Source organism: Oxyura jamaicensis, chromosome 4, assembly GCF_011077185.1.
Source record: "Oxyura jamaicensis isolate SHBP4307 breed ruddy duck chromosome 4, BPBGC_Ojam_1.0, whole genome shotgun sequence".
NCBI lineage: Eukaryota > Metazoa > Chordata > Aves > Anseriformes > Anatidae > Oxyura > Oxyura jamaicensis.
The window spans coordinates 37,682,799-37,708,895 of record NC_048896.1 but is presented as its reverse complement, the minus strand read 5'-3'; the positions used below and the strand labels follow the sequence as shown (position 1 = coordinate 37,708,895).

The window sequence follows — 26,097 nt, the reverse complement described above, 5'->3', positions numbered from 1 at the left end:
GGGCCAGAGTTTCCCTTTCATTGTAGTGAATCCCAAACTGTCCATGTCAGCATCAGCTGCTTTTACAGTCATAAGACTACCGCTGGCTGCATTTTTTTTCCTTAATGTGTATGGATCATTTTAGCTGCATCTGAAGTGCTCTGACACTCAGGGCCAAAAGGCAGTGACATTCATTTCACTCTTGCAATATATCAAGGCTGCTTTTCAGACAGGAAAGAAAAGGAAAGTTATTCTTCAGATGAGGAGAGTCTAAATATTGCCCTGGCTGATATATAGCTGGGTCAGTTCAAGCTGATATCTGGTATACTTTGAAAAAGTATCAGAGTCAAATGGCAGCGCTCCTTATTGTACTCTGAATATCTATCGACAAATTATAAACTGTATGAATACTGTTTTATTTTATTTCAATTACATATTTATTTATACTACCAGCAATGATGGACAGAACCAGAACTTTGTGTTTCCTCTCATTTTAAAGTATTGCTTTTTCTCATATTTATGGAATAATTAAAAGTCCAAAAGTCAGCATTACTTTGTTTTCTTCTCTTGCTTGAATTATTAGACATTTGCATGCTTCAACTGCCAAAGTATATTAAGCTCTCTGTCTATCCCCTTTCTCTTTCTCATTAGTATTTTTTTTGTGTAAGCTCTTTCATCAATCTTCCCTTGAGTCATAAATTTTAATCTTTTCTATATTTTAAAATTGAAGTGAAATGGCCAGTCCTTCTATCTGTACTGCTTAGCTCCAGTTTCTTCTAACTCCTTCCCTGATACCAGAGGTCTTCCAACTTCACATTTTATCTTTAACAAATAATTATTCCCAAAGCATTTAATCTTCTTGCACAAAGATTGTCAGTACACTGTTTACTTTCTTTGTAAACTCATATGGTAGGGAAAAATCAACTTTACCTTTCTGATATAAACATTTCTGATAACACAAAAAATGGTCATTGAGGTGAGGGTGATGGTGCTAAGGGTAAAAGTGATGATAAATAAAAGCATAGAAGATTGAAATATTATTTAATTTGGTTAACTTGTGTTCTTAAAACTGAATAGTGTGAAGGGCAAGTTTATCAGAGACTGCTGTGGCTTAAGAATCCTGTTTATGAAGTAAAAATAATAAACACAGAGACACAGAGAATCTGACTTTCCACATACGTTACCCAGATGTGCTTTCTGTTTTTTCTTTTGCCAGAAGTCAGCTGTCAATAGCATCACTGTCTGCACCTTCTGTCTTCTGTGCCTCAGGTGAGAGCTGTTCTCTAGCAGGCTGTGAGATAACCAAAGAGTGAGAGGCCCACAGCCAGTGATGGGCAGGCACGTATGTACACTATACGTCCATTACTGAGCAGAGGATGTACTTTGGAAGCCAGTTCCAACTGAATACTTTATTTAAGAAAATGGACAGTAATAATTATGATAATTAATATCAATAATCATAATAATCAGCATTCACAAACTTATGGTGTTTATAACAGCCATATTGTGATTGAAAATTCAGGGTTTCCTGTTACCCTTTAGCGTGATCACATGTATGACAGATGTGTTCACTTGAGACCTATGGATACAATCAGAAAAATAAACATCTGAGTAAAAATGGAAATTTGCCAAGGTGGATTCAAAACAAGATTTGGATGACATTTTCCAAATGTCTAATATTTTCTGCATTGGAAAATGCACGGCCAGGTGCTTCTTTTATTTTATTTATTTATTTATTTATTTTTAACAGGAGTGGGAGTGTCTAATTTATCAATTTGCCCCAGCCAAAAAAAAAAAAAAAAACAGTGAAAGTTTTTTAAAATTATTTTTGGCATCTATGAATCAGAGCTTTCCAGTTTCTTTTTGTTTAAAAATAGAGTTTTTGTAGAAATTGATCTGCATTCAATCAAGATAAATTAATGAATGCCATCAAAACTTTCAAAAATAATTTAGTCAAAAAATAGTTTTTTTTCAATGTTTTAATTTGTCTAGTGACTTTAAGAATTAAAACTTCTTGAAATAAAACTGGGGTGAAATAACAATAAAACTAAATTTTTGCACTCAGAAAATTCACTTTGTTTTATGTTTATTTTCTGCCTTGCTAGCACAATTGCAGAACACAAGGGCAAAAGCTCTTCCAGTGCTACATCTGAAAGGGTTATCAAGTACATTAATTAGACTAACATCTCTCTGGATACTTATTGTTTACTTAGAGAATTTAATTATTATTATTTCTCATATGCTTATAAATTTAACAGATATTCTTTCAAAGCAAAATTGGTCTGTAGTTGTTATAAAACTGGCAGGACAATGCATTCTTTTTACAAATTTCCATGATCCATTTTGCTGTCTACCATGCTTTGAAAAGCCTTTGATTCATGGGGAACATTTCATACAATAAATGTTAACAGAATGGATACAGAATAATCCCAACCAGTCAAAAATACCCAATGACTGCATATTACAGAGAAGATGCATATACAACACTGTACAGAATGGCAAACCTATGATCTATAAAACTGATTTTATCATCTGAAATGCAAGTCCACATTCCATTTCAGCATTATGCTTCAGTAAACTGCCAACAGCTGATTTTAATAGATAGTCTACTTATGTTCTTATTTGCTAAACAATAAATATACAGACCACTTTTTTACTTTCTGACAAAGAAAACAACACACGCATACGAAAAACCTATTCATTTAACCTGTATATTCATCTGTCACTTTCCTACACAGAAATAATTCATTCCACTGTAGAATCACTTATTATATGATGTTCTAGAAATGTTATTTTTTTCTTTTGTTCCTGCAGTCTAGCTTATGGAAATATAATTGTATCTCTACCTGAAACATCACTCTTACTTCATTAACACCCTGCACTGCCCATCCAGCTGGCCTCCTTAAAATGCGTTGCAGTATTGTAACAAGAGATGAACGAAACAAGAATGAAAGAGATAGTTAGTAAAATGAGCTATGCTCATGTAGTATCCAAGTCAGGTCCATGTCTAGAGTTTTTAATTCACCAGAGATGGGGGAATATCTCACATATGAGGACCAGTCCAACAGTTAAGCTTAGTCCATTCATAATGGCTGGCTATACTGTAGTACTACTCAGGCAGCACATTCTTAAAAGCATACTAAATCATTTTCATAAAATTCACAGGGCATATTATAGATTTTTGGTTGAATAAATCCACAATGGCTTGTGCTAGATTTGTAATAAAGCAACATTTTGCATTGCATCAAAGCATACACCAGTAAATAGGCTGTTTTCATAAGACAAATAACTTTAAGTGATAAGGTTGTTAAAGAAATTCATTGAAAAATGTGTCTTGCTTACCAGGCACGCATGAGTCATCCCACCATGGGTATCCCTTGTTGCATTTAAGAAACATGAGTTTTCTCTCTCTAATCTCGTCTGCCCTAAAGTATTTTAGATGGTCATCACAATGTTGTAAGTGCACCCATGAAATACTGCAGCTGGAATTCTCTCCATCAACGAGAGCACAGAAACAGCAGCCAAAAACATTTCTATAATTTCTTAATTATATAACATTATTATTACTATGATTTACTTCACAGATTCCCCCCACAGGCAGGCCAGATCAGAGAAGTACAGAGGGGCATCACAAGTGATAGTCTTGAAGCAAAGAAAGAATAAGTGATGTGCTCCAAATAGCCAGCTCTTTCAAATCCCAGTTTTAATTGTAATATTACCCTACCTCTTTGTCTCTAGGTCTGGATAATGTTGATGCAGAAAGATCATTTCTGGAATGGAAAAGTAACACCAAATCTTGGCATATCATCTGTGGCCATTGAGCCATCTATTGAGGCTGATACAATTTTGGAGCATTTCAGCAGTGCACATTTATGTTTGAGAAACCAGTGTCGATTACTTAAATCATGTTAAGAATTCTGTTTGATAGATAAAAGGGAATGCAAGAAGTTCAGGTCAGATTTGATGAATTTAAGTCCTGGTGGAACATTTGGCCTATATTTTTAGTTCAACAGATTTACCCTTCATCTTGTCTGAAGGTTTCATATTACTGCCAGTGCCACACATGTGACAGCTGTGAGTCAGATCACTTGAAATAATGAAAAAAGCTTTAATATCAGGAGGATTTTTTTTTCAGAAAAACTGCTTACAAATACTAATGGTAGCTTGTAAGCTTGTAGGATGGCCATAGGTCATGTTTTTCAGCTTTTTTTCCTGCAACCACAAGAGACAGAAAAATGTACTTTTTATGTATAAAGGTGACCTTCCTACCCACTCCTATGAATCTGCAGCTGCAGCTCTAAAAGAAATATCAAAAATAGAATATTCTTAAAAAAAAAAAAAAAAGTATTGTTTTTTATGTAAGTATCAGCCACATTTATGAGGACACTATGAGTTATTTATTTTACCAATGTTTTTTCATTATGTAGCACCTGGAAACAAAATGAGATGTGTTTCCATTGTATTATGTAATAATATACGAGCTCAGAAGCAATTAAAAGAGTTTCAAAAGGATTCTATTTCTTGTTTTCAATCAGTGGCTGACAATACTCCAAACTGAAGTTCTGCTACCACCTTGGGATTGTTTTCTACTTTTTCCTTGCAGGGATCTGTAACCAAAGTGAACCTACATTTAATAATGTCACACTGAAGTCCTTGTTATGGATAAAAGGGAACACACCACACAGGCGTTCAAAATTTATTGCTAGCCCAGCTAGTGTTTTAACAGTTTAATGATCCACAATTAACACATAAAAGCTTAATAAATGCTACAGAAAATATATATATATATATATTAATTGTGCAGTGGTTCCCTAGGTTCTTTACCACCTTTTAGGGCTCATTCACTGCCCTCTGCCCAGCTGTTAAACCAAGCTGGAGCCAGCTCGCACCAAGACCATGAGTGGTGAGACCCTGCACTGCCACAAAAAACACACTTACCGGCCAAGTGCAACTAAATTTATGCTTTTATATTAGTCTATTTTGTCATCTTATCTTTTATTATTATTATTACTATTATGTTTTTAATTGGACTTGAGCTTTCTAAACAAACACAACCCCAGGAAACTAAAGTAAGTTCATCATACAAATTTCTAGTACTTGCAGCAGAATGGAAGGACTGAACCAGCTATAACACAGGAACAGGATAGAAAATAGAACAAAATAAATCTGATTATGATATTTCAAGTTCAAAATATAATGTATATTGCAGAAAACAACAAACCCATGATCTTGTATTGCTGATGTTGATCAGCACCAGCAGCCAGAAGAAAGATTATCCAGTCCATCTTCCCTCGAGAAGACAGGGCCACTTGCAACCTAGCCCTAAATGTTTCCAGTGAGGGAAGTTCCATTATACCCTTGACTGTCCCCTACCACCTGCTTCATTCTCTTGCAGTAACTCTTGCAGATAACTGCACTGTGCCCAATCTGGCTTTGAGTCAAACCCTCCAAGACTGAGACAAAATGCTCAGCAACTTTCCAGTGTCTTTCAATGGTTTTGATGAATATTTATTAGAATATGAAATAGCATAGAGTTCCATAGGTAGGGAATTGTGGGCAAACAGCCCTCCCTGAGCTTGATTTTGTCAGTCTTCATTTGCTACTGTCTCTTAATCTCCCTGTGCTACATGAAAAAGTGGAGCTAAACATATCCCCTGACTGTGAACTCTCTGAGATCTGCAAATGAAGATGCTAATTTAATCATTTACTATTATTTCTCAGCTGTAGATATATGAATTAAAATATATTTTTTAGATCTATTGAACCTACTCTGATAAAAGATATACTAAACCAAGTTCTTTTTTTCACCACGGTGATTGAACATTAAAAAAAAAAAAAAAAAAAAATAGAGCAAAAGTGCCACCTAGTGACAAAAGCCTTGAAACGTTTTAGAATACATCAAAACATTTTTTCCCTGAAATTTTAGCTGAACATGCTGTGAAGAAAACAGAAGCTTGCTCAGAGCCATACTAATCTTTCTGTAGATATGCAGGATACCTTTACTGGAAAGAGGTATACATCCTCTTACTTTATTTAATTTCTTTTTCATATTTATAGTTGTTTCAGTTGTTCCCACCATCCATCCCATTCTGCCCATCTTAAAGTTTTGTTCTCTCTAAAATCTAAAGTTTTGGCCTATGTAAACTCATCCGATATGCACTTTGTACAAGATTGATTCACTGTTCACTACATTTCTCACAAAAAAAAAAAAAAAAAAAAAAGTTCAGAAAAGTAGCTACATTCCATGGTCGGCCACAGCTTTATGGCTTCAAGATATCTGCCAAAACAGACAGATCCTCTCTCTGTCCTCCATGGGAAGCCACTGCACTTCACCATCTCAAGATCATTTCTGCACATTAGTCCAGCACTAATTAAGCATTAATTAAGCACATTTCTGCACTGTATCTCATTAATCTTTAAGTCCTGAGGTATGGCCATGAGGAGCAGGAAGGGATATCTAGGTGCTCCATCACGTTTTCTGTTTCAGGTTCCCAGTATGAGCACATATGTGTTGCGTTGATTCTTATTTTGCTTGTTAATTTCTCAAGACTAGTTCCTGCTCTTTTATAGAATACTGTACAAATTAAAAAAAAAAGGTAAGAAGATGCAAAACAAGTTTAACATCTTCACTGCACAACTCTTACTAAACAATTCATTATACCATACAATAGTTCTCAATAACTATAATAGACATGTAAATATCTATAATATATCTATAAGTATCTATAACAATTTACAATACAAAAAACACAGGAAAAATTAATAATTTACTACTCCAGAAAATGCTCGACTAGGAATAGTCAATATTTCATGTCTGCTATTATTGTTCAAAGAGCAAAATTAATGTTGCCCTCTATTTGACGTGGAAAAGCATTTTAATATGTTATAATGCAGATATCTCACAAATTATATGATCTAGCAATAATTTTCTGAAGAAAACTCCATGCACACTGGAAATTAGGCAGGGAATAAGAATCTACCTTTTAATTTAACTGAGTGAGTTTTCCTACTATAGAGACCGCTGCCATGAATTACATTCATTCTTTTCGGTTCCTTAGTTTTCAGCACCTGAGATGCATTTTCCAGCACAGCCAAATAATCCTTTTTCACAAAATAAATAAAGCTTATACTAAAAGCTTATAACAAATTATTCCCTTTTGCCCTTCTGTGGAAGCACAGATCTTGTCAGTCTCTGTACATCTTCACCATTAAGAATGTTTTATTTCTCTGGGCAGAAGCAATGAGAGGCATCATGTCTTCTTCTGAGAAGCTCAGGTCACTTCCAAGACATGTTTCAGTCTCAGACATAAGGCAAAGTAAAAGCAATGACTGAAAACACAATGCAACACCAGTTTAATGGGAAACTAGTTTTGTCTGGTTTACAATCTTATTAAAACGATGACAAAGAAGGCTATTACAAGCTGAAGAGTCCACTTTAGCAGCTCTGCAGCCTGCCTTGTTTTACAATGAACAAATTGCCCTCCAGACTGTCTCTGCTTGTATCAAGTTTTTCATCTGTGCCTGAATGAGACTATAAATTTCTAGAATGAGGGACCTTATTTTTACAGTCTCAGGGCAGACTAATGCTGCCATTCAGCACATCATCAGTGGTGCTTGCCCCCTGCAAGATTTCTGCCAATCTGTATTGATTTTCACTATAACTAAATAGCTGAATATAAGACTCTGCAAGTGACACTCACCATTGATTTAAATAACAACTAAAGTAACTGAAGTGCATAAACAGGGGCAGATTTAAAGTAGAAGGCCATTTTTTTCTTTAATGAGACTGACAGAGGTTTTGTGGTGGTTTTTGGTTGGTTGGTTGGTTTTTGTTTTGTTTTGTTTTTGTTTTTCCCTTAGGAGGGAGAGGAGAAGTGGAGAAGGGAGATGAAATAAAGGTGATGAACTGCCTCTCATTTATGGCAAGCTACCTATTGATATCAGAAAGCCTAATTAAGATAGCACTTATTAACACTGATACATTTCTATGAGTATAAAGTTTCATTTAATTACATATTACACTGGTGAATAAATAAATGCACAGAAAGGTCACATGTTACCTTACGAAGTTCCTCTTAAATGAAGTCATAAGGACTACATATAGCTATCACAAACTTACTCATTCTCCACATAAAATCTGTCCCTGTTACTTACTTTTAGCTATCAGGAATTTGCTGTGAATGAACAGAAAACTGATGCAATATTTCATTGAGGAATATCTGCTCTAGATTAAAATATATTACAATAAGATATTTTATCTGGTCAAAAGCTAGCCATGAAGTATACCTGCTGCCACTGAGACCCCTTATCCCTTCGACAGGAAGAGCTAAGTTTCCTTTGGCAATTTGCTGTCATGAGGTCCATCTCTAAGAAACAAAATATGGAGCTCCAGAGCACTGCAGAGCACAGCTAGTGCTATTCCTTTTCATTACTCCAATAACTGGAAAATCTCACAGCAGAAAACAAACAAACAAAGCAAAATGAAAGAAAAAAAAAAAAAAGAAAGAAAGAAAAAAAAAAGAAAAAAAAAGGCAAAAAAAAAACAGACTTGCATTTTGTGCACATTTGGAAAAGAAGCTGATGACAACATCATTATAAGAAAGCAGTAAAGGTTATCAGTTTGACATTGCATGTACTCTTTAGCAAAAACAAATTTAGCTCAAGTATTTGCAGATGAGGATTTCAGATGGTCTCCCGATGGATCTTTAATTGAGAGTTCCAGTCTCTGTTTGCACACTGAAGCATTTCCTTTGTTTCTTCTGCAGATCTTTTCTAGCAGTTTTCACTGCTTCCCCATGAGGACAGAACCACATTTGAATGCCAGAAATGTGGTTGGTCTTTTGTTTGTTTGTTTTGGCCGCAATATGCTTTCTATTTTTTTCCTGCTCATTCTCAGTCCCTTATTTAAGTCTCTGAGTTTTTGACAGCATGTCTGAGGATTGCTGACCTTTCAAACCAGGCTTGGATTAAAAAGAGAATGAAGACAATTTTAGCCCCCACCTTTATCTCCCATTCTACTTCTGCATGTTGACAAATGCCTTCTCTCTCTCCCCCTTGATCTGTTTCTCCCACTGCTTGCCAGACTTTGTCTTTTGGCCCCCTGAATACCTGCAGCCAGCATGGGGACTCCCAAAGCAGGAGGCCTCCAGCACTGTGCACCACTGATGATTCAAGACCATGTCCCTGGGAGTCCACTATGAGGAGAAGGGAAGGGAACATTCTTCTTTCCCTAGATGTGCCTGCAGCACCACCATTCCCTCTAGCCTCTTGTTATATCTAGATTGTTATCATCCCTGCTTTGAATGTGTATGTTTTAAAAATGAACAACAACAAAAAAAATCCCAACACCTTTTGAATACAGCTGTGGCACTACTTGTCCCAGGAAGCATTCTGACCGCAGGGGCTCTTTGTACAGTTAGGTACAATTTTTTGTACCCGTTTTCATTTTTGTTCAGTGTTAGCTGCAAATAAAACATAAAAAAAAATGAAATGCTGAACTCATTTACAGCAGCTTGATGACTATTTTTCCATTAATTTAACATTCTGAATTTCATAACATCATATATTCCTAAAGACTCTGCTGCTGGTGACCTCCACAACACACTCACTGTGGTTGTGTGGCAATCATGAATAGAGATTTACAATGTATTTTCAGCAAATAAGGTAATGTATATGATTAGAAAACAAGGTCATGAAGTTCACCAAAGACAAAAGCAAAAGAAAAATGTACCTTTTTTATGATCCAGTGTGAAATACTGCTTCTTACAATAATAATAATAATAATTTTTGACTGTTGTTTTTCATATTAGTGTTAATTTGGGCCATGAAACATATTTGATACTTTACTAAAAATAATTTTAAAAATGAAAGAAAAAGGAGAAAAAGGAAGAGGAGAGAACTGTCTTGATGCTTTTAAGGCGAAACAAAGAAAAGCATTCTGTAACCAAGTAAGTTTCTTCAGTTATCACTGAACCTTTTGATTAGTAATGCCAGGTCAGATTTTCCTTGCCTTTTAATAATTTATCTTAATCAACTTTAATGTAAGTTATTTTTGCATAAGAGCAGAAGTTCCCGCAATTAATGAATTTAACTGTACAACCCTGGCCTCACTGAGCAAGTCCCACAGAATATATGCTATCAAGGACAAAAGAAATTAATGGTTCAGGTCTATTCTTTTTTTTCAGCCAAATCAATGACCAAAGAGTTTATTTTTACTGCTGTTTTTTTATTTATTTATTTTTATTTAGTAACTGTAAAGTTCCTTTATTCTTGCTTTTCTATTTCTTTAATCAAGTCTTTTATGTTTCAAGCTAACAGGAAACACCATTTAAAAAACGTTAATACACGTCATCACGTTGCCCCTGGAGTTGTTATTCCATGACATCACTTCGAGCCCATAGATTACACTCACACTATGTAGTTTTTTCTAGAATCCAGTCTAAATAGTCAACAACTTTTGTATAGACACCCGGCTGCCTGGGGCGAGCACACCCTTCACCCCAGCTGGTGATGCCCACGAGATACCACACCTCCTCATGCTTGCATGACAGTGGTCCTCCCGAGTCTCCCTGTATCACAAGAGAAAAAGACAAGAGTACACAAGGAACAGCTCTCATCAGTACTTCTCTTTCAAAGAAAACCTTGATAAATATCAGTATAATTCAGTGTTAACACCAGCATAACTGCCTAGAGTTCAATTACTTTCACTTATAGCTGGTTCAGAGAATGTTGATGTTTTTCTGTTTATCTAGTAGAATTACTTCTAAATACTTTCCAATCATTGCAAATTATTTCCACTTTCCTTTAAAGTTCAGAACTGTTGGGGCTTTGTTCATTTGTTTGTTTTTGATTTATCTACATTCACTGATTTAACACCCAACAAAGACTACATCAACAAATGAGAAAAATAGTAAATTTGCCAATGCTTTTTCTTATAACTTTGTTTTGGGTATGTAAATCTCAGTTCTGTATGTGTTATATTGTTTGACTGACTCTGTCCTCCCTGGGATAAAACACATTTGTTTTCTTTTCCTATTTCAAATTGATCTTTCTGAACACTGGGTTCTTTAGAGTAGCTGTTATGAACTGTTGGGACGACGACAAGTGTGTTATTTTCTTATAACATCACCTCCATGTTCTGTTATGCTGTATCACATAAAGAAAGATTAACTGTCATTAAGGAAAAATCACTTTCCAGATCCAAGAATTGTTATTCCTGAATACTCAATACTGATAATAACAACAGTGCATAAATATAGAACACAACTGTTAAAATGTTTAAATTGAAAATATATCTTACTAATCAGACAATATTTATTTTATTATAATTAACTCAAAATATTTAAGTTAATAAAATTGCATGAGTTTACTCTCAAGCAGAGAATTTGGCTCACTGCCCTCACACTGCTGTGACATTTTCAGTTCTTATAATGAACAGACCAGTCTGTTCAAGCTGTCTTTAGCCTTCCATTCCCTTTTCCAGCACCCTCCCTTCTGGATGATTATGGATAGTGCATGCTTTAAAATAAGCTTCGTATCAAGAAATAAAAACATCACATAGGAAATCTGTGTTAGTGGAGAAATGTTTTGAAATATTATACTTGCTCTCTATGGATTTCCCATACTTTAAAGGAATACTGTATTGTTCCCTAATTGGATGAGAGTGAGAATTTGTACTTTATTCTCCCCTTTATTTGTTCTTCACCATTTTTATTTTTTAATGAAAAGTGATATAATTCTTAGCAAATTAATTAATTTTGCCTCAATACTTAACTTGAAACACAAAGTGGGAAGTTAACTTTTTTCCCTTTGTAGGAGACACTAGAGAAGGAGTGCGTGTGTCTCTCTATGTGTACATATACACTCAGATTTTTTTTTATCTGGAGCCACATAAAGTCTATCCCTGAGGATTTCGATGTCACATAAGAAGCGTTCTCCATGATTATCAGTGCTTTCAGCAAGCAAAAATGGTATGTTAAACTGCTCTATTTATAAATATATTATTGTTATAAAATTAAACATGTTATTATGGTATTCAGTTATATACTTGAACATATGTTTGGAATACGTGACCATATATGACTTCTTCCCATTACCTTGCAAGCATCCCTTCCACCTTCGTCATAGCCAGCACAGATCACATTGTCATCTATTCTGCGCTTCCGGTATCTTGCCTGGCATTCCTCTTTTGACATTAGAGGAACAGTAACTTTCTGAAGAATATCTTCTACAAGACCTATGCAATAGGTGACATGATCAGACAAGTGTCCAGTTCTAGCAATTAAAAGTTAAACTCTAGAAAACTCCATACAGTGACATTGCAAAGTCAGAGGTCAATTGTTTTTAGTATGCAATTGTACAGTCATGATGATTTTCCCTTTGTGTGTGTGTGTGTGTTAGTAAACAATGTTGACTGTCTGGTTTTGTTTGGTTTTGGAATGTTTTTTAAACACCATGTTACCTGATTATGACTTACAACCAGGAAAGGTTCAAAACTCTTGTGTGATTTGCTGTGAATCTCTATGCGAGTATCTTTTTCAGAACTTTGACTCTTGGAGCCTGTATTCCTATTAAAGACATTGCTTTGTACTATTGATAATTATTTCTTAGTAATGTATTACAATAGAGTTGCAATACAATAAGATTGTAATACCTCCCAATTTCCAAATCTGTGCTGCTCCATATCCTAATAGTCTACAGGATGAAGGAATTTCCATGTAGAGCAAATAAAAGTATTTGAGAGCAGCCTGTTTTTACAGAAGAAATTAGCCCAGACAGTATCTGCCTTTTTTTTTTTTTTTTTTTTTTTTTTTCCCAGTTTCACATTGAAATCTAACTCTCAAACAGGAAGGTGTGGAAAAGAGGGAACTCAGTTTAAGTAGGTTTATCTATATATTGAATTAGTGATTTTGATAACTAACAGCTATTTGGCCAACCTCCAGGTAAGGTCAGAGTAGCTAAACCATATCTACTATCAAATACTATCAAAACACAAAGGTCATTGTCATTGTCCATAAACAACCTTCAGAATCATAAAAGTAACATACTTCTATCTCTGATTGTTGAAGTGAAGTCATATGAATAAAATCACATCAAAAAAAGCACACGAGTTATGTGCAGACTGTAATTCAAGATCACACAATTCACCATTAAATCTATTACCTATATCTCAATATGTGAATTATCTCTATTATTGTTTTATACTATTATCTCTATCTCACCTCATAACTTGAAGTGTCTTTGTAAGCATAAAATGTGATGCAAAACTAACTAACTTGCAGTGCTCATCTACCCACCACAGGAAAGCCGGAGAACACAATGTAGAGAATCAAACTATAGGAGTAGTTATATTCATGTTCGTTGACTCTGGTGACTGTTATGGATTCATATAAACAAAGCCATGAGCAAATGCATGTTCTTTGTATAGCTTGTGATCACAATTCCGGGTTTCAAGACCCAAGAGGGTACTTTGGGAGGTATGGTTTTGTTTGTTTGTTCATTTAAACACAATGAATTTTTCAAATAAAAGAGCACACTTTAAATATTTATCTGTACCTCTTTCCTTTCTGTAACCCCATCCAATTACCCAACAGTCAGTATAAAGCATGTTAGCTTCTTCTTTCGATGGCAGGCAAATAGGTAGTTGAAGATCTAAAATATAATTTAAGATATTAGTTTGGCTAGGAGAGTCAGCTACAATATTAAGGTTTTATGGCATCTACATAGCCCCTGAAGATAGCCTACGTACTATGCTTTGTACCTTATAGTAGATACCTCCCCAGTCATGTGAATAAAACCGTACATTTTCTTTTCAACTCCAACAGAATGAGATTCTCCATAAAACCCAGTAATTAAGGGAAACCATCCCAGTTTTCATGAACTGCCACACCAAAACCAGCCTATATCATCCTGCACATTTTCAGAATACCTCTGAAATACACTACATACCAGTAAAATTCATAGGCTTATCAAGTTTCAGTAAAGCAATGTCATATCCAGTCTGTTCATATGTATACTGAGGGTGAATAATAATCTCTTCCACTTTGAAGAAAGGTGTATCCTCTTTTATTTCTGATTGTTTTAAAATACCAGCATAAACACGCCAAATGTTGGGATTCTGACGACTGAGGGAAAAAGGCAAACAGTCAGTCCGTGTCACAAAGATTTACACTTATTCAGAGTTTGTGTGCAAGTGCCAACATCCTCTGTTCCTCCCAAGTATAAAGTGAACAGCACTGAGGTCACTCTTCCCATTTGTATTTTCACACTCTCAAACCTAAAAGAGGTTTGTCTTCCACTTCCATTTCTTCCATTTCTCATTTCTTTTGTTCCACTTTCTAGTTATGTTTTCATCCCCACATCAGTCTCCCCTCTCTTTTATGCTCAGAATTTCAGTGTCCTGATCCTTTTTCACACTCCTTCCCCTTTTGCCTTCTTTCATTTTCTCTTTTCTTATTCTCTTGCTATTTTTACCTTCAAGGGCTTAATGCCAGCCCTGAAGAAGTAAATGAGATTCTTTCATTCATTCCAGTACAACAGCTTTTGTAGTAACCAAAATAGGATTGTAAATACAAATTCAAGTAGAGTCTATTCAGACACTGCAATGAATGTAAATAGAGATTAGAAAATGTAGTACCATAGACCTATATGAAAAGTTCCAGTTAATCTTTATGACTTCAACTTTACTTTGAGTACATTTAATGGGTATTTCATTGTGATATTCTCTCACTAAGGCAACATAAAAATTTTGGTACATGCTTTGAACAAAATGAAAAACCTGTCTTAAATTAATTTTTCAAAAATTTTGAAGATTTCATGTATTTATTGTTAAATATCAGCTAGATTTAATAGCTTCTAATGAACACACTCTATATTTTTAATTTTAAAATGTAACTTTTCCCCTTGTCTTTTATAGTACTGGTAGCTTCTACAACATTCGATAGCAGGTAGAGAATGATATTCTACATACAGTGTTTTTCAGAGTCTTTAGGGCACTTAACCACTTTTATAACGTCTGTTACTGGAAACCAAATGTTAGCAACATCACTAAATGCTGGAATAAGAAAGGTTAAAGTATGACACTGCTTGAGCAAAAGTGCCTGATTTCAGCCCATGTTGCTAGGCCAATGCTCTCTTATTTGAAGCATTTTATCTGTTACCTGTGCCTTCTTTCCCATCACACAGAATCAGTATACAGCCAGGCTTACAACTTTCACTCTGTAAATGACAGGATAACCTGCTTTACAGGTGGTGAACATCTAACAAGGGAAATGGTGATTAAATCAGCTCTTCACAACACAAGTGGTTTCATGACCCAAATGTGATGGCAATTTTGTGGTCACGAACAACACATACAGTATGTCTCTGTGCAAATTAGCCTTCATCCTTTAAGTATTCAATGCTCTAAATATTTTCCTTACAGGTGAAATCTCTACTAAAATCAATGTTAATTGACTGATTGATAAAAACAGAAAAGAGAAAATCTACCAAAACCAGCACAATTAGGATTTGGATGCTTCAGAGAAAGGTAGCTCTTCTACTAGAAGCAACATAAGTGGACCCCTAGAGGTTAAAGTGTGTCCCGGCCTTTGCTGAACACCCTGCTGCTGAAGGTATCAGATTTGCACTATTCCCTATGTGCCACAGAGAAATCTCTGAGATTATTATTTTAAGTATGTGAAATGGAATACTTAACAACAGATTTTCCTTGGTGATATGACATTACAGTAAGAAAATGTTTATAAAGCATGAAAATGTCTGTGTTACTGTAGGTATCTGGTGTCTGTTTACAGTTCCATCTCCTAGATGCATTAAAACAATTTAGCATTAGTAGCACAACACTATGTTATGAAGGGTGAAGTGTGGTGTACCAATTATGTTAAGAATATGAATTGTCTACCTTAAAAGTTCATCTTTTGGTTACATCAAAATACTTTATTCTATTCTAGTCATTTTTGTCATGCAGATTTATTTTTCTGAAAGGTGGATCTCAATTTATCTCATGTTCTGAATGAAATTTTCATTTTTGAATTTACATTTAGGACTCACCTCATGAAACAGTGAGCAGCTGTTAGAATCCACTGGTTACTGATGATAGAGCCCCCACAGTGATGTCTCCGCCGAAACAATTTCACATGCAAGCTTACTTGCCATGGCCATTCACCAGGGGAAGAGTCTGTCCCTCCAACTATCCTAATAGTTCTTGCAGAATGCTGCATGCATACTACAGAAATAATTGGAAACTGTGCTTAAGGATAATTTTCACTTGTCCATGAAAAATGAAGATAAAACTATTGCTGACCTGAGAATAGGGACTGATCTTCTGCGAAGGTGATACATAAGACATTCTAATCCCTTTACAATTTTTGATCATAAAGTCCAATTTAAGCAAGTTCACAATGCCACTGTCTGTGTTTACAGTGTGCAGGCCGGGCATACCTCACTTTTTCAGAACGCTCTTTAACTTCACAAGGTGTCTCATTAACATTTCAATTCAACCAATTTTCAGAAAGAAAAATAAAATATGGAGGCTTAGGCTTTCTGCACAAAAATCAGTTAAACAATGTCTCTCTTAAATGAAAGCTTTACTTACCAGTACTGGCTTTTTTTTTACATAATCTTAGTGAGTATCCAGAGATCCTTCCTGGTCCATGTTGTATTTCCACTGGAGATCCATTTGAGGACATTCTTAGATGACACTCACACTTTCTTACAATAAATTAATGCAAAGATTCAGTTTGTACTTCTTACACAGAACACATACATTATATCCCTTCCGAAGTTTGTGGAAGGATTCTTTCAGAAATCTTTAAACATTTTTTTAAATGTATCTTACCTTTCCTTGTTACATGAATCTTGGAGGGGAAAATAGGTAAAAAATTGGCAGCGGATCATGTCCGTGCAAACCTGCTGACAGGCTTTGTGTCCATTTGTATAAGTGACATTGAGTTCATCTCCCAAAAAATTCATATGCACATAAGTGCGAGAATTGCAGGCTGTAAAAATGAGTGTGTTCCAAGCATCAATAGGTCTATTAATTTCATTAATTCAAAATTCATATTCTTAATGCAATTTATTATTTACCAGGAAAGTATCTTCTGCAATTTAGGAGACCAAAGCCCGATATTGCATTTTCTCGTAGCGTAAGTGCCTCTGGTGTTCCACTTGTTGAGGTCATCAGAAGGCAAAGATTTCTGAAATGAAAAAAAAAAAAAAACTGAATCTGATCTCACATTTTAAAATTGATATTTTAGGTTGAGGTAAGGGATGGTTCTTTCTTAAATGTGCTTTCCATCTCTGATTTCTGTTGACTGTAGTTTTTTAATTCCTCTCACTACTGGATACGAAAGTAGGAATTTCAATCTGTAAAAAGAAACACTTTCAAAACTGTTAATTTCATCCAACATCTTTTCGAGTAAATGACTTAATATTGATAGGAAACCAGATGCCTCTTTACAATTTCATAAAGCTCAGCTTTAAGTCATTAAAGCAATCCCAGATATGCAGCTATAGTACAAGATCACCGGTCACAACAAATGAAATGCTGACAGGAAACTATAAATGTATGAATACAATGCATTAAAAAGCTGTGTTTTACTGAAAGTAACCCCTTAACAAGAATTTCCATAAATATAATAAAATGTTGGTTATAAAAGGCTGTTTTTTGTTGTTGTTTTTTTCATGGTTTTGTTCTTGTTTTCTTGTTGTTGTTGTAGTGGTGATTGTTTTTAATATTTACTTAGAGAATTAAAAGTTCTCGTATTCACCTTTGGGATGCTATTTGCCATTCCTTGGTGAAAAACGTAAAGAACAGGCAGTTTGGAAAATAAGTACAAATAGTTTGGCAGACGGAGGTATCAGGAGTGAAAAAACTTGTAACATTCATTCCTGAAAATTCTTGATGTTCAAAAAGGTCCATTTTACAATCTGCATAAAAGAAGAACAGAGTATCACAATTCCAATGATTTTCTGTCATCAGAATATTAAGGTTTATAGATCATTCGTTTGTATTTTTATTCACATTTTCCCTCCTTTGTGACTGATAAAATGAAAAGAAGAGAGAAAGAACAACAAAAAAAAAAAAAGCAGTAAAAGCAAGAGGCATATCTTAATGTGACTCCTGATCATTTGATTAATAAAAAAAAAAGTACATTAAAAACACAGGACATTAATTATACAATAGAAACACACAAAACTACAACACACACACACACACACAAAAAAAAAGAGAGTAGAAAATAAGAGTTAATAAATTCTTATAATTTCTAGGTAAGACCCCCTGTTCAGGAGAGCAAATAGCTTTTTGAGGAAATGATATTCAAAGTAGAAATATGGATTTTAGGGACACAAACCCATGAACCTTCAATGGCCTCAAAGAAAGCAATTTGCAAAAGGCAGAATGTAAGACAAATTACTATGGACAAGTAACAGCATGAGTGCATAAGGACAAAATCAGAAAGGCAAAGGCACAAAATGAAAGGCCAAGCAGCAAGGAACAAATTCTCAAAGCATTTATTCAGTTCCAAACAATTAGCATTAGGAAAGGAGCTGGGATTCTGGTCAGGGAAGAAGTAAAGTTAATGACAGAGGACACAAGAAAAACTTAAGAACTGCCTCTCTCTTCATGGAAAAAACTGCAGTTAGATGGTCAACAACATTAGCATTACTGAGCAGAGGGAAGAGGACATGGCAGAACAGGAAATAGAGAAATCCCATAATACTGATGATTTCAATGTTCTTAGAATCTGATTGAATGAATCTCAAAGTTTCTTGGTAGAATTTAGTTTTTAGTATTCACAGAGGATAGCTGTGATTCCCAACGCTTTGAAACGGGAAGTACAGCATCTGTATTTAAAATGATGAAGCTGGAACATAAACAATGTAGGATTAGTCAGCCTAAAAGGTAACGAAAAGGTAGAACAAATATTCAAGTAAATCCATTTCAGATCTTTACAACACAAGACAGAAGATGACACTGAAATTTACAAATATATTTGACAAACCTCTATCTGAACAGGTAGAATTGATCTGTCTTGGTTTAGGACAAATGACCTCTTTAGATGACCTTGTTATCCAACAGTACTGTCTAGGCTTCTATGATCTCATGATTTATTTCTTCTCTCTCCCTTCCTCTTGCCTTTCTTGCAAGACAGAAAAAGCAAGAAAAGACAGGTAGAAACGAGGCTGAACTTCACATGCATTCAGAAATTCTGATTTCATTTATGATAGATCATTAATGTCATGTTACCACTGTCATAAACCATAAATATCCTTGATGAAGTCTCAAGTGTCTGATGACTTTATCTTAATATCATATGGTTTGTCCATATGCTACAGTCCTCTGATTCTTCTCAAAGCCTATCAGCAGGACCCTCCAGAGTACTGTGATTTTTCTTCTAACAATGAATCTATCTCCCTAGTTTCTCTTAATGGAGCAATTTTTAAAATAATCTTCCTTCCATCCTTTCTTAGAGAGAGAGAGAGAATAGCCAAATTTTCTTCTCTTTACAAACCTTTTTCTTCCTTTTATATTCTTCACACTTCTGAATAAAACATGTTGATATAGAAAGAAAGATTCAGCGAGTCTAGGAAATATAAAAAGTGATTTGTATGGGAAAACTACATTAACTGTGAACTAAAATAAGGCTACATGGAAATATAATGTCATCATTGTTCAGAAGGGAATATACCAGGCAGTAGGATAAGGTGGAGGTAGAATGAAAACAAACAAAATGAACCGAAGATGTTTTGATTAAGAATAAGAAGACAATTCATACAGTCTGATCTTGTACTCCTAAGAATTTTGCCTGAGTAATGATTACAAAAAATAGCACAAACACTGCTTTCATCAAAACCACCTGCAGAACGCAGTGTTCCTTCATATTAGGCAGTTGTATCAGAAAACTGCAAATCTTCATTAAAAACTTCTAAGCACATACACGGTATACCAACAGAATTTAGAAAGATTTATATTCCTCTTGTTCCTTGACTTTGATGAGATTTTATCTTTCATTTTTGTATCTATGATGCAAAGACAAAATGCAGTTTCATCAGGCTAATCTAGTGAAAGAATTCTTCAATCTCCAAAGCAGACAACAGTTTTTGCAACGCACAATAGTAAAATGGAAAAATATATATATATTTAAAAACTCTTTTGTGCCTGAGAGTACTAACTCTAACTCCAAGAATAAGTTAACATTGTAATTCTTTTATGAAATTAAATATTGATCATGTCAGAGATAGACTGCACCTCAATATCTATAACACTTGAATCTAAACTGAATCAACAGAGATTTTTAGTTACCTATTTCAGAAAGCTGACATGGCTTTAAGGAGAATCCAGACACAACCTCATCAAGCACCCTTATGCTGGTTGGAGTTCCTAACCTGGTATGTTTCAAGAAGCATTTTTCACTGAGTGATAAAGAATAAAGAAAGAAGTAAGACAACAGATCATCTTCCTTAGTCTACATCAATCTTCTGGTTCCATAATTCCTATCATGAGCCAGAGCAACCTCCAGTATCTATAAAAACCCTAAATGAGGAACAGATCCAACTGAACAATGTTTAACTTGTAAAACTGGGCAGGATAACAGCTCAAAAATAGTCCAAGTACTAAATGAAAGAATGTCTCTGCTTGCACTGATGCTGCTGCTTTCAATAAGCAATAAGCAGAGCAAGATTTAACTGAGCAATAATGCTGCACACCTACTAATACAGTTTGCATTTGAATATCTCCAGGGATATATTTTTTTTTAGTGCTATGATAATCAAGTTTGTCTTTCTCACCAATGGACAGATGAAAGCTAACTTACTGCAGATATTTTCCTACCTGTAAGTTTGGTTAAACATTACAAGGATTAGCAGTCAAAGGAAAAAATATATTTCCTTGAATAAATTCACCCTACACTACTCTGACATTGTTGTTGACATTTTGTGGACTAAAGCACAGCACTGACCAAGAAAAGGGATCAAACCTGTATTTACCGAAAGCTTGCATTGTGAAATGTTTTTGAGGCATATGTAAAAAAATGACAGTGGTCATCATTCGTGCATCTTTTTTGACACTGTTGATAGTTCTCAGCCACAGTAACATCATAATTTTCCCCTTCCATATCCAGACCTTTGTGGACATCTGGGCTGCAAGCTGTGGAAAAAGAAAGAGACAAAGTTCTGAAAGCATTCTTCTACTCTCTCTCTCTCTCTCTCTCTCTCTCTCTCTCTTTTTCCCAGAAATATAGTCCAAAAGCCCAAATGATAGCAGTTCATATGGCAAAGCCCTTGTAATCCTAATGTCACTTCCTGTGCTCACTTCAGCTACATCACACTTCATATATGCTTCTAGTAACAAAATCAGAAGTGTAAGCATAACAGAGCACCACATGGCAGAGGAAAAACTGACAGACTTTGACACTGCCTCTACCTACACCAAGATCATGATGAAGTTAAACATGCAAGAACTCAGGATTAATACTAAAACACATACTTTTCTATTTCCAAATTTATATGACAGTTCAAAACTCCAAATATATCCTCATAAGCAACAGCCATCTCCCATTTGAGCCAAAAGATTCAATTTAAGCTGCATAAAGGAAGAATTTTGACCATGGAGTTCGACATAGCTTTTGCCCCCACAGAATGCAGGTTTCACCTCCGGGTCAGTAGGTTCTCTTCACAGAACACATGAGTAAGCCAAACTCTGGTGGGGTTTTTAAACAGGATGGGGCACGAAAAGGCTTTTTAAAAGTCCTGAATGCTCTGAAAGGTATGTTCCAGTCAGAAGCAAACACAACTGATCTATCAATAAGCTGCAATGGCCAACTTGCATCAAGTAGGACCCATTTAGCTCTTTAAATTGATCTTTACAACTGGAGGTATCAGTTACATATCTGCCTCTAGCAAATGAAACCGTGACAACAGGAGCTCCCGCTTCCCTTTCCTGTGGAGCCTTAGCAGTGCATAGTTGAAAACAGTGGAAGATTTTTAAGTTGTGTATGAAAGAGATAAAGCAAAAGACATAGAAGTCACTGCTTGGCTGCTTCCTAACTCAGTTCCTGTTTTCGAAATGCTAAATTTCTAAACTATCTGCTACATGATAAAATTCATACATGTGAATAGCTATATCTTACCACTAATTTTGATGTTACATTGTTTTAAAGAATGTCCAGAAACAGCTCCTTCCATATCCACTTTTGGCAACATTTCAGTATCACTGTCTTTTAAGTAGCAGGAAAACCTGTGTTTTAAAATGCAGCAATTCACAGTTTTGCAGTATAACACAGTCCCTCCTAAAATTTTCCCAGGTGAAATGCAGGCTGATTGTTGTTCCTCAACATGAAAATTAAGAAAATAAATGCAATTTAAAGAAAGACAGGGTAGAACTGCAGCTGCTCTGTTGGCACTAGCACGCTTGGTGGCAGATGACAATATGTGGTATATGTGGAAGCTCCAAAAGGTCTCCTTCAAGCAAGAAGCACAGCCCTGCTCCACCACTTTTAACTGGGTTAGGAGGAAAGAAACACACTGGTCACAAAGAGGGAAGGCAGCCTCATCTCAGGCTATTGACACTCAGGCAAGAGAAAAATATTCTAAAGAGGAAAGATGGAGAGGGGTGCAATAGAAGGGATCACTGGAGTCATAAAATTGGTCACATTGTCCCTCAGCAATAAATACGTGGCACAGAGGAAGGAGTACGCTGTTGGTGCTATTTTCTTGGAAAGGTTGGTACGTGAGTGTGAGAGATTAGCTGTTGCCAAATTTAATCTTTCAAAGTTCAGCAAATACTCTTCTAGATTATCATTTTTAAAGATGCATGGCATTGTCTTCCTTGGCAACCCTGTAGCCTTCTCTGCATGCCTGTGTTCTGTGAAAATGTCACTGAGCTCCTAACATTATCACAGGACACCAGCAAAAGCCACAAGAATACAAGCATTTTACCTCTTTGCAGGATCTTTAGTCCATGTCACTGGCAAGTATGTGAAGAGCAGACAGGTAGGATGGTAAGTACACACTACTTGACAGTAATTGGCACTTGGTGTGAAAACTGTGGAGAGATCTCCTCCTTGGAAGTATGTATTTTCATAGATCTGAGTCACACATTCTGATATGGAATAACAAAATATGTAAATTATTAGAGATAGGAGTATGGCCAGTTAATCAGGAGCCACTGCCCCTTCTTGACATTGACCATGCTTTTGACTCCCTTGGCAGAAGACGAGGGCAAGGGGGGCAAGTAGAACCATTCCTCTGAAAGTCTCATCCTTGCTTTCCAACCTGGTAGAAATAAAACTCTCTGGGGTCTCTCTGTCTTCCCCCTTACCCCACACCCCTGCTGGAGCAGGACAGCTTCAGCAGTGACAGAAGCCCTTGCAGCAGGGCCAGCCACGAGGTAAGTGCCACTCGTGGCAGATCTCAGGAGCAGCAGAAGCATCTTCCAAGGGAGCCCAGTGTAGAGAACCATTAAAAGGAAAGCTAGGAAGATGTACAGAGACCTAAGAGAGTTAGAAACTTGTATGTGAAGATTGTCCTATTGCTGAGTGATGCTCTGAGGCCAGATTCACAGCCAGTGCCACTGTGTTTAGCTTCGATGTCTCAGTGTTTTAGAAACTTCCTGTTTCCTTACAATCTGCCTCGAACCCAATCTGACTTGCTTCTTAACAACAACAATAACAAAAGTACTGATCCAGAAGCAGTATCTCAAGAATTTCCTAGAATACAAATAAACTCAGATCTTCAGGAATTCATCAATCCCATATTAAATTCTCTAATAAAATCCACTCATGCTGCACAGCCATGTGACTGGGATGAAAGTACCTAAGTGGCAACCCCTTCCCATCTTTCCAAATTAAGGAATTTTTTCAGATTTCCTTGTTAAAATATCCAGAATAATAATAAATAAATATCCAGAATTTTCAGGTGTAGATATTTTTATGATCTTTCTTTAAAAACTGGTATTTATTATTATTCTTATAGGATGTCTTTGCCCAACTTTGCCACGTATAGAAAAGCATTTTCTATTACTTAGATAACTTTAAATTATTTATGAAGTAAAATGAAAAGACTATTGCAATTATCTGTTGTATCAGACATTTTGGATCTTATTTACCATCTATTTTAATGTAAACTAGTACGCCCTAAAAAATAAAAAAAAATCATGTAATTTAATATTATGTTTGACTTTTAATACCACATAAAACTACGCCAGCTCTGAATACCTTAGCTTAATAAAGATATTTATTTCCTGAGCCTCAGAAATGTTCCAAGATTTCAGTTCTACTGAGATTTTAATCCGGGTAAAATATTTCTGAAATAATAGTACATTTGTCAGAGATTTTGCTAAAAAGCTGCATTACTCCATTGTCCTCTGAGAAAACAGCTATTACATTACTGAATGTAAACCTGTGTTAGGCCTTAGTTATAATTTATCAGCACAGGGAACTTCAGGGAAGCACAAAGCAATTTTTGTAGTTTGACTTTTGCTAACCAAAGTAAATCATTAACACATTGAAAAACACACAGTCATCATGCACCCCAGCACCAACACAAATCACTGCCAGCTTTACAGGGTACTAATTTGTGCAGGAAGGAAGCAGCTCCCTTTCTAAGTGGCTGTCCACCTTGTTAGCTTTGCTGTTGGGTGCACAACACATATTGGTTTCACAGAGAAGAGCTGGATAGAGCCCTGGTCTGACAGAAAACTGCCTGTAGCATGGTCCCAGGTGTGATGGGCAAGGTGAAAGCAGTGGAAGGGTTGGAAGAAAAATGTCAGCAATGCACATTAGAAACTTCAATCTCTATCACAGGGATGGAAAAATTAATTAAAAACTTCCATCCTCCATGAGTTACCCAAAATTAACCGAGTGCAACCCCACTCTCTCAGGACCAGGCTGCACTTACAACTGTGTGTCCCCCCACCAAAATCACGCTGCTCTGTAGCTCTACTCACTCCCCTTTCAAATGTTTAGGCCATTTAAATATTACTATTTTTAATCTCCCCTTCCAGATGAGCTACATTACTCCGTGTACCTGTCTGAGGAATTTTATATTGACTTACCACTGTAAACTGAAGCAAGTAAGAAAATGAAATAAAAAGTCTGATAAATCCAAATCATCCTAAAAAAACACAAAATTATTCTTAGGATATTTTTAATAGATGGTACATATTTAGCTTTATAAAGTACCCCAATGCATATCATGTGTAATGTTATGCTATTGATTCAAAATTATATGCAGTTACGGCATAAATGCAGTCACACACAAGAGCAACAAAGGTTTTGTCCTTTACTTATGGCTGCAAGAAGCAATAAAGCTTGTAAGTGCTTGGAGAATTTCTGCTTTGTTTCACATCAGCATATTTATCCTTGCTTAGACCGAGAGCAATATTCCATCAGAATATCATTAATCCTGACTCTTTCCTGGTAGTTAAATGGATATTATTATCAACACAATAAACAAATAACTCACACTTATCACTTCTGGCACATGTTATAGGAATTTTAAATTTATTTCTATATTCTTTTTTTTACATGCTAAATGTAAGCTGAGAAAGACTCAAATCAGCCACACAATATAATCCACAAATAGATCAATATACACTGCGTTGTTGTTATGAAAACCTTTCAATGAATATCAACTGCAGTTGTTACATACCTGAATATACAGTAGGTCTCTGGATGAACAGATAAGGTTTATGTTCCACTGGAAAAAAAAAAAAAAAAAACAAAAAAACAAAAAAAAAACAGTTTGTGTTAAATATTACTGTGCCTGCAATACTAACTTCTCTTTAATGTTGAACTTTGAATGGGTGCTCATTCTGTCAATATTGCTACTGACCTTGGGCTGAATTTTCAGAGTGCATATAACCAGCACTGCACTGAAATCAAAGTGCAGGGTTAACACCATCTAAGCCTTTGCCTCTTGATGACATTTTAAAATAAGAGGTTTGGAGCAGCCAGACTCTGCTATTAGCACGAGAACCAGTATTAAAAAAAAAAAAAAAAAAAAAAAAAAAGGAAATGAGATTCATGCTTTTATCAGTATTAATCTCAAGAGTAAATCCTGAGCTAACAGGGAATATTGGTGTGAGTTCAGTATGAATGGCATCTCAGGCCCGTGTAAATC

At 35.5% G+C, this 26,097-nt stretch overlaps 1 protein-coding gene and 1 long non-coding RNA gene across 14 annotated transcripts; one reads left to right on the top strand and one right to left on the bottom strand.

Annotated features, from left to right (window-relative positions):
• The first annotated feature begins 444 nt into the window (after positions 1 to 444).
• Positions 445 to 9,749, top strand: LOC118166359. The gene is made up of 2 exons (XR_004750466.1): positions 445 to 1,248; positions 8,300 to 9,749. It is a non-coding gene; the product is annotated as an uncharacterized LOC118166359 (long non-coding RNA).
• A 464-nt stretch (positions 9,750 to 10,213) lies between these two features.
• LOC118166357 (coagulation factor XI-like) lies at positions 10,214 to 25,849 on the bottom strand. 13 transcript variants are annotated; one of them, XM_035325211.1, is made up of 15 exons: positions 25,810 to 25,849; positions 25,627 to 25,674; positions 22,915 to 23,077; positions 22,107 to 22,213; positions 20,965 to 21,124; positions 20,282 to 20,391; positions 17,745 to 17,904; positions 17,062 to 17,171; positions 16,814 to 16,973; positions 16,571 to 16,686; positions 16,027 to 16,201; positions 13,927 to 14,102; positions 13,534 to 13,629; positions 12,075 to 12,214; positions 10,214 to 10,547 (listed from the first exon to the last, which is right to left on the bottom strand). In XM_035325211.1, exons 1-15 carry the CDS (start codon positions 25,832 to 25,834, stop codon positions 10,392 to 10,394), a joined length of 1,902 nt encoding a protein of 633 aa, XP_035181102.1. In that variant the 5' UTR covers positions 25,835 to 25,849; the 3' UTR covers positions 10,214 to 10,391. The 13 variants fall into 13 exon arrangements, 10 of the variants coding, with proteins under 10 accessions (XP_035181102.1, XP_035181100.1, XP_035181104.1 ...); XM_035325210.1 differs by lacking the exons at positions 25,627 to 25,674; positions 25,810 to 25,849 and adding exons at positions 11,377 to 11,508; positions 25,031 to 25,604 and having other exon boundaries at positions 10,414 to 10,547; XM_035325209.1 differs by lacking the exons at positions 25,627 to 25,674; positions 25,810 to 25,849 and adding an exon at positions 25,031 to 25,600.
• Between the last annotated feature and the right edge of the window lie 248 nt (positions 25,850 to 26,097).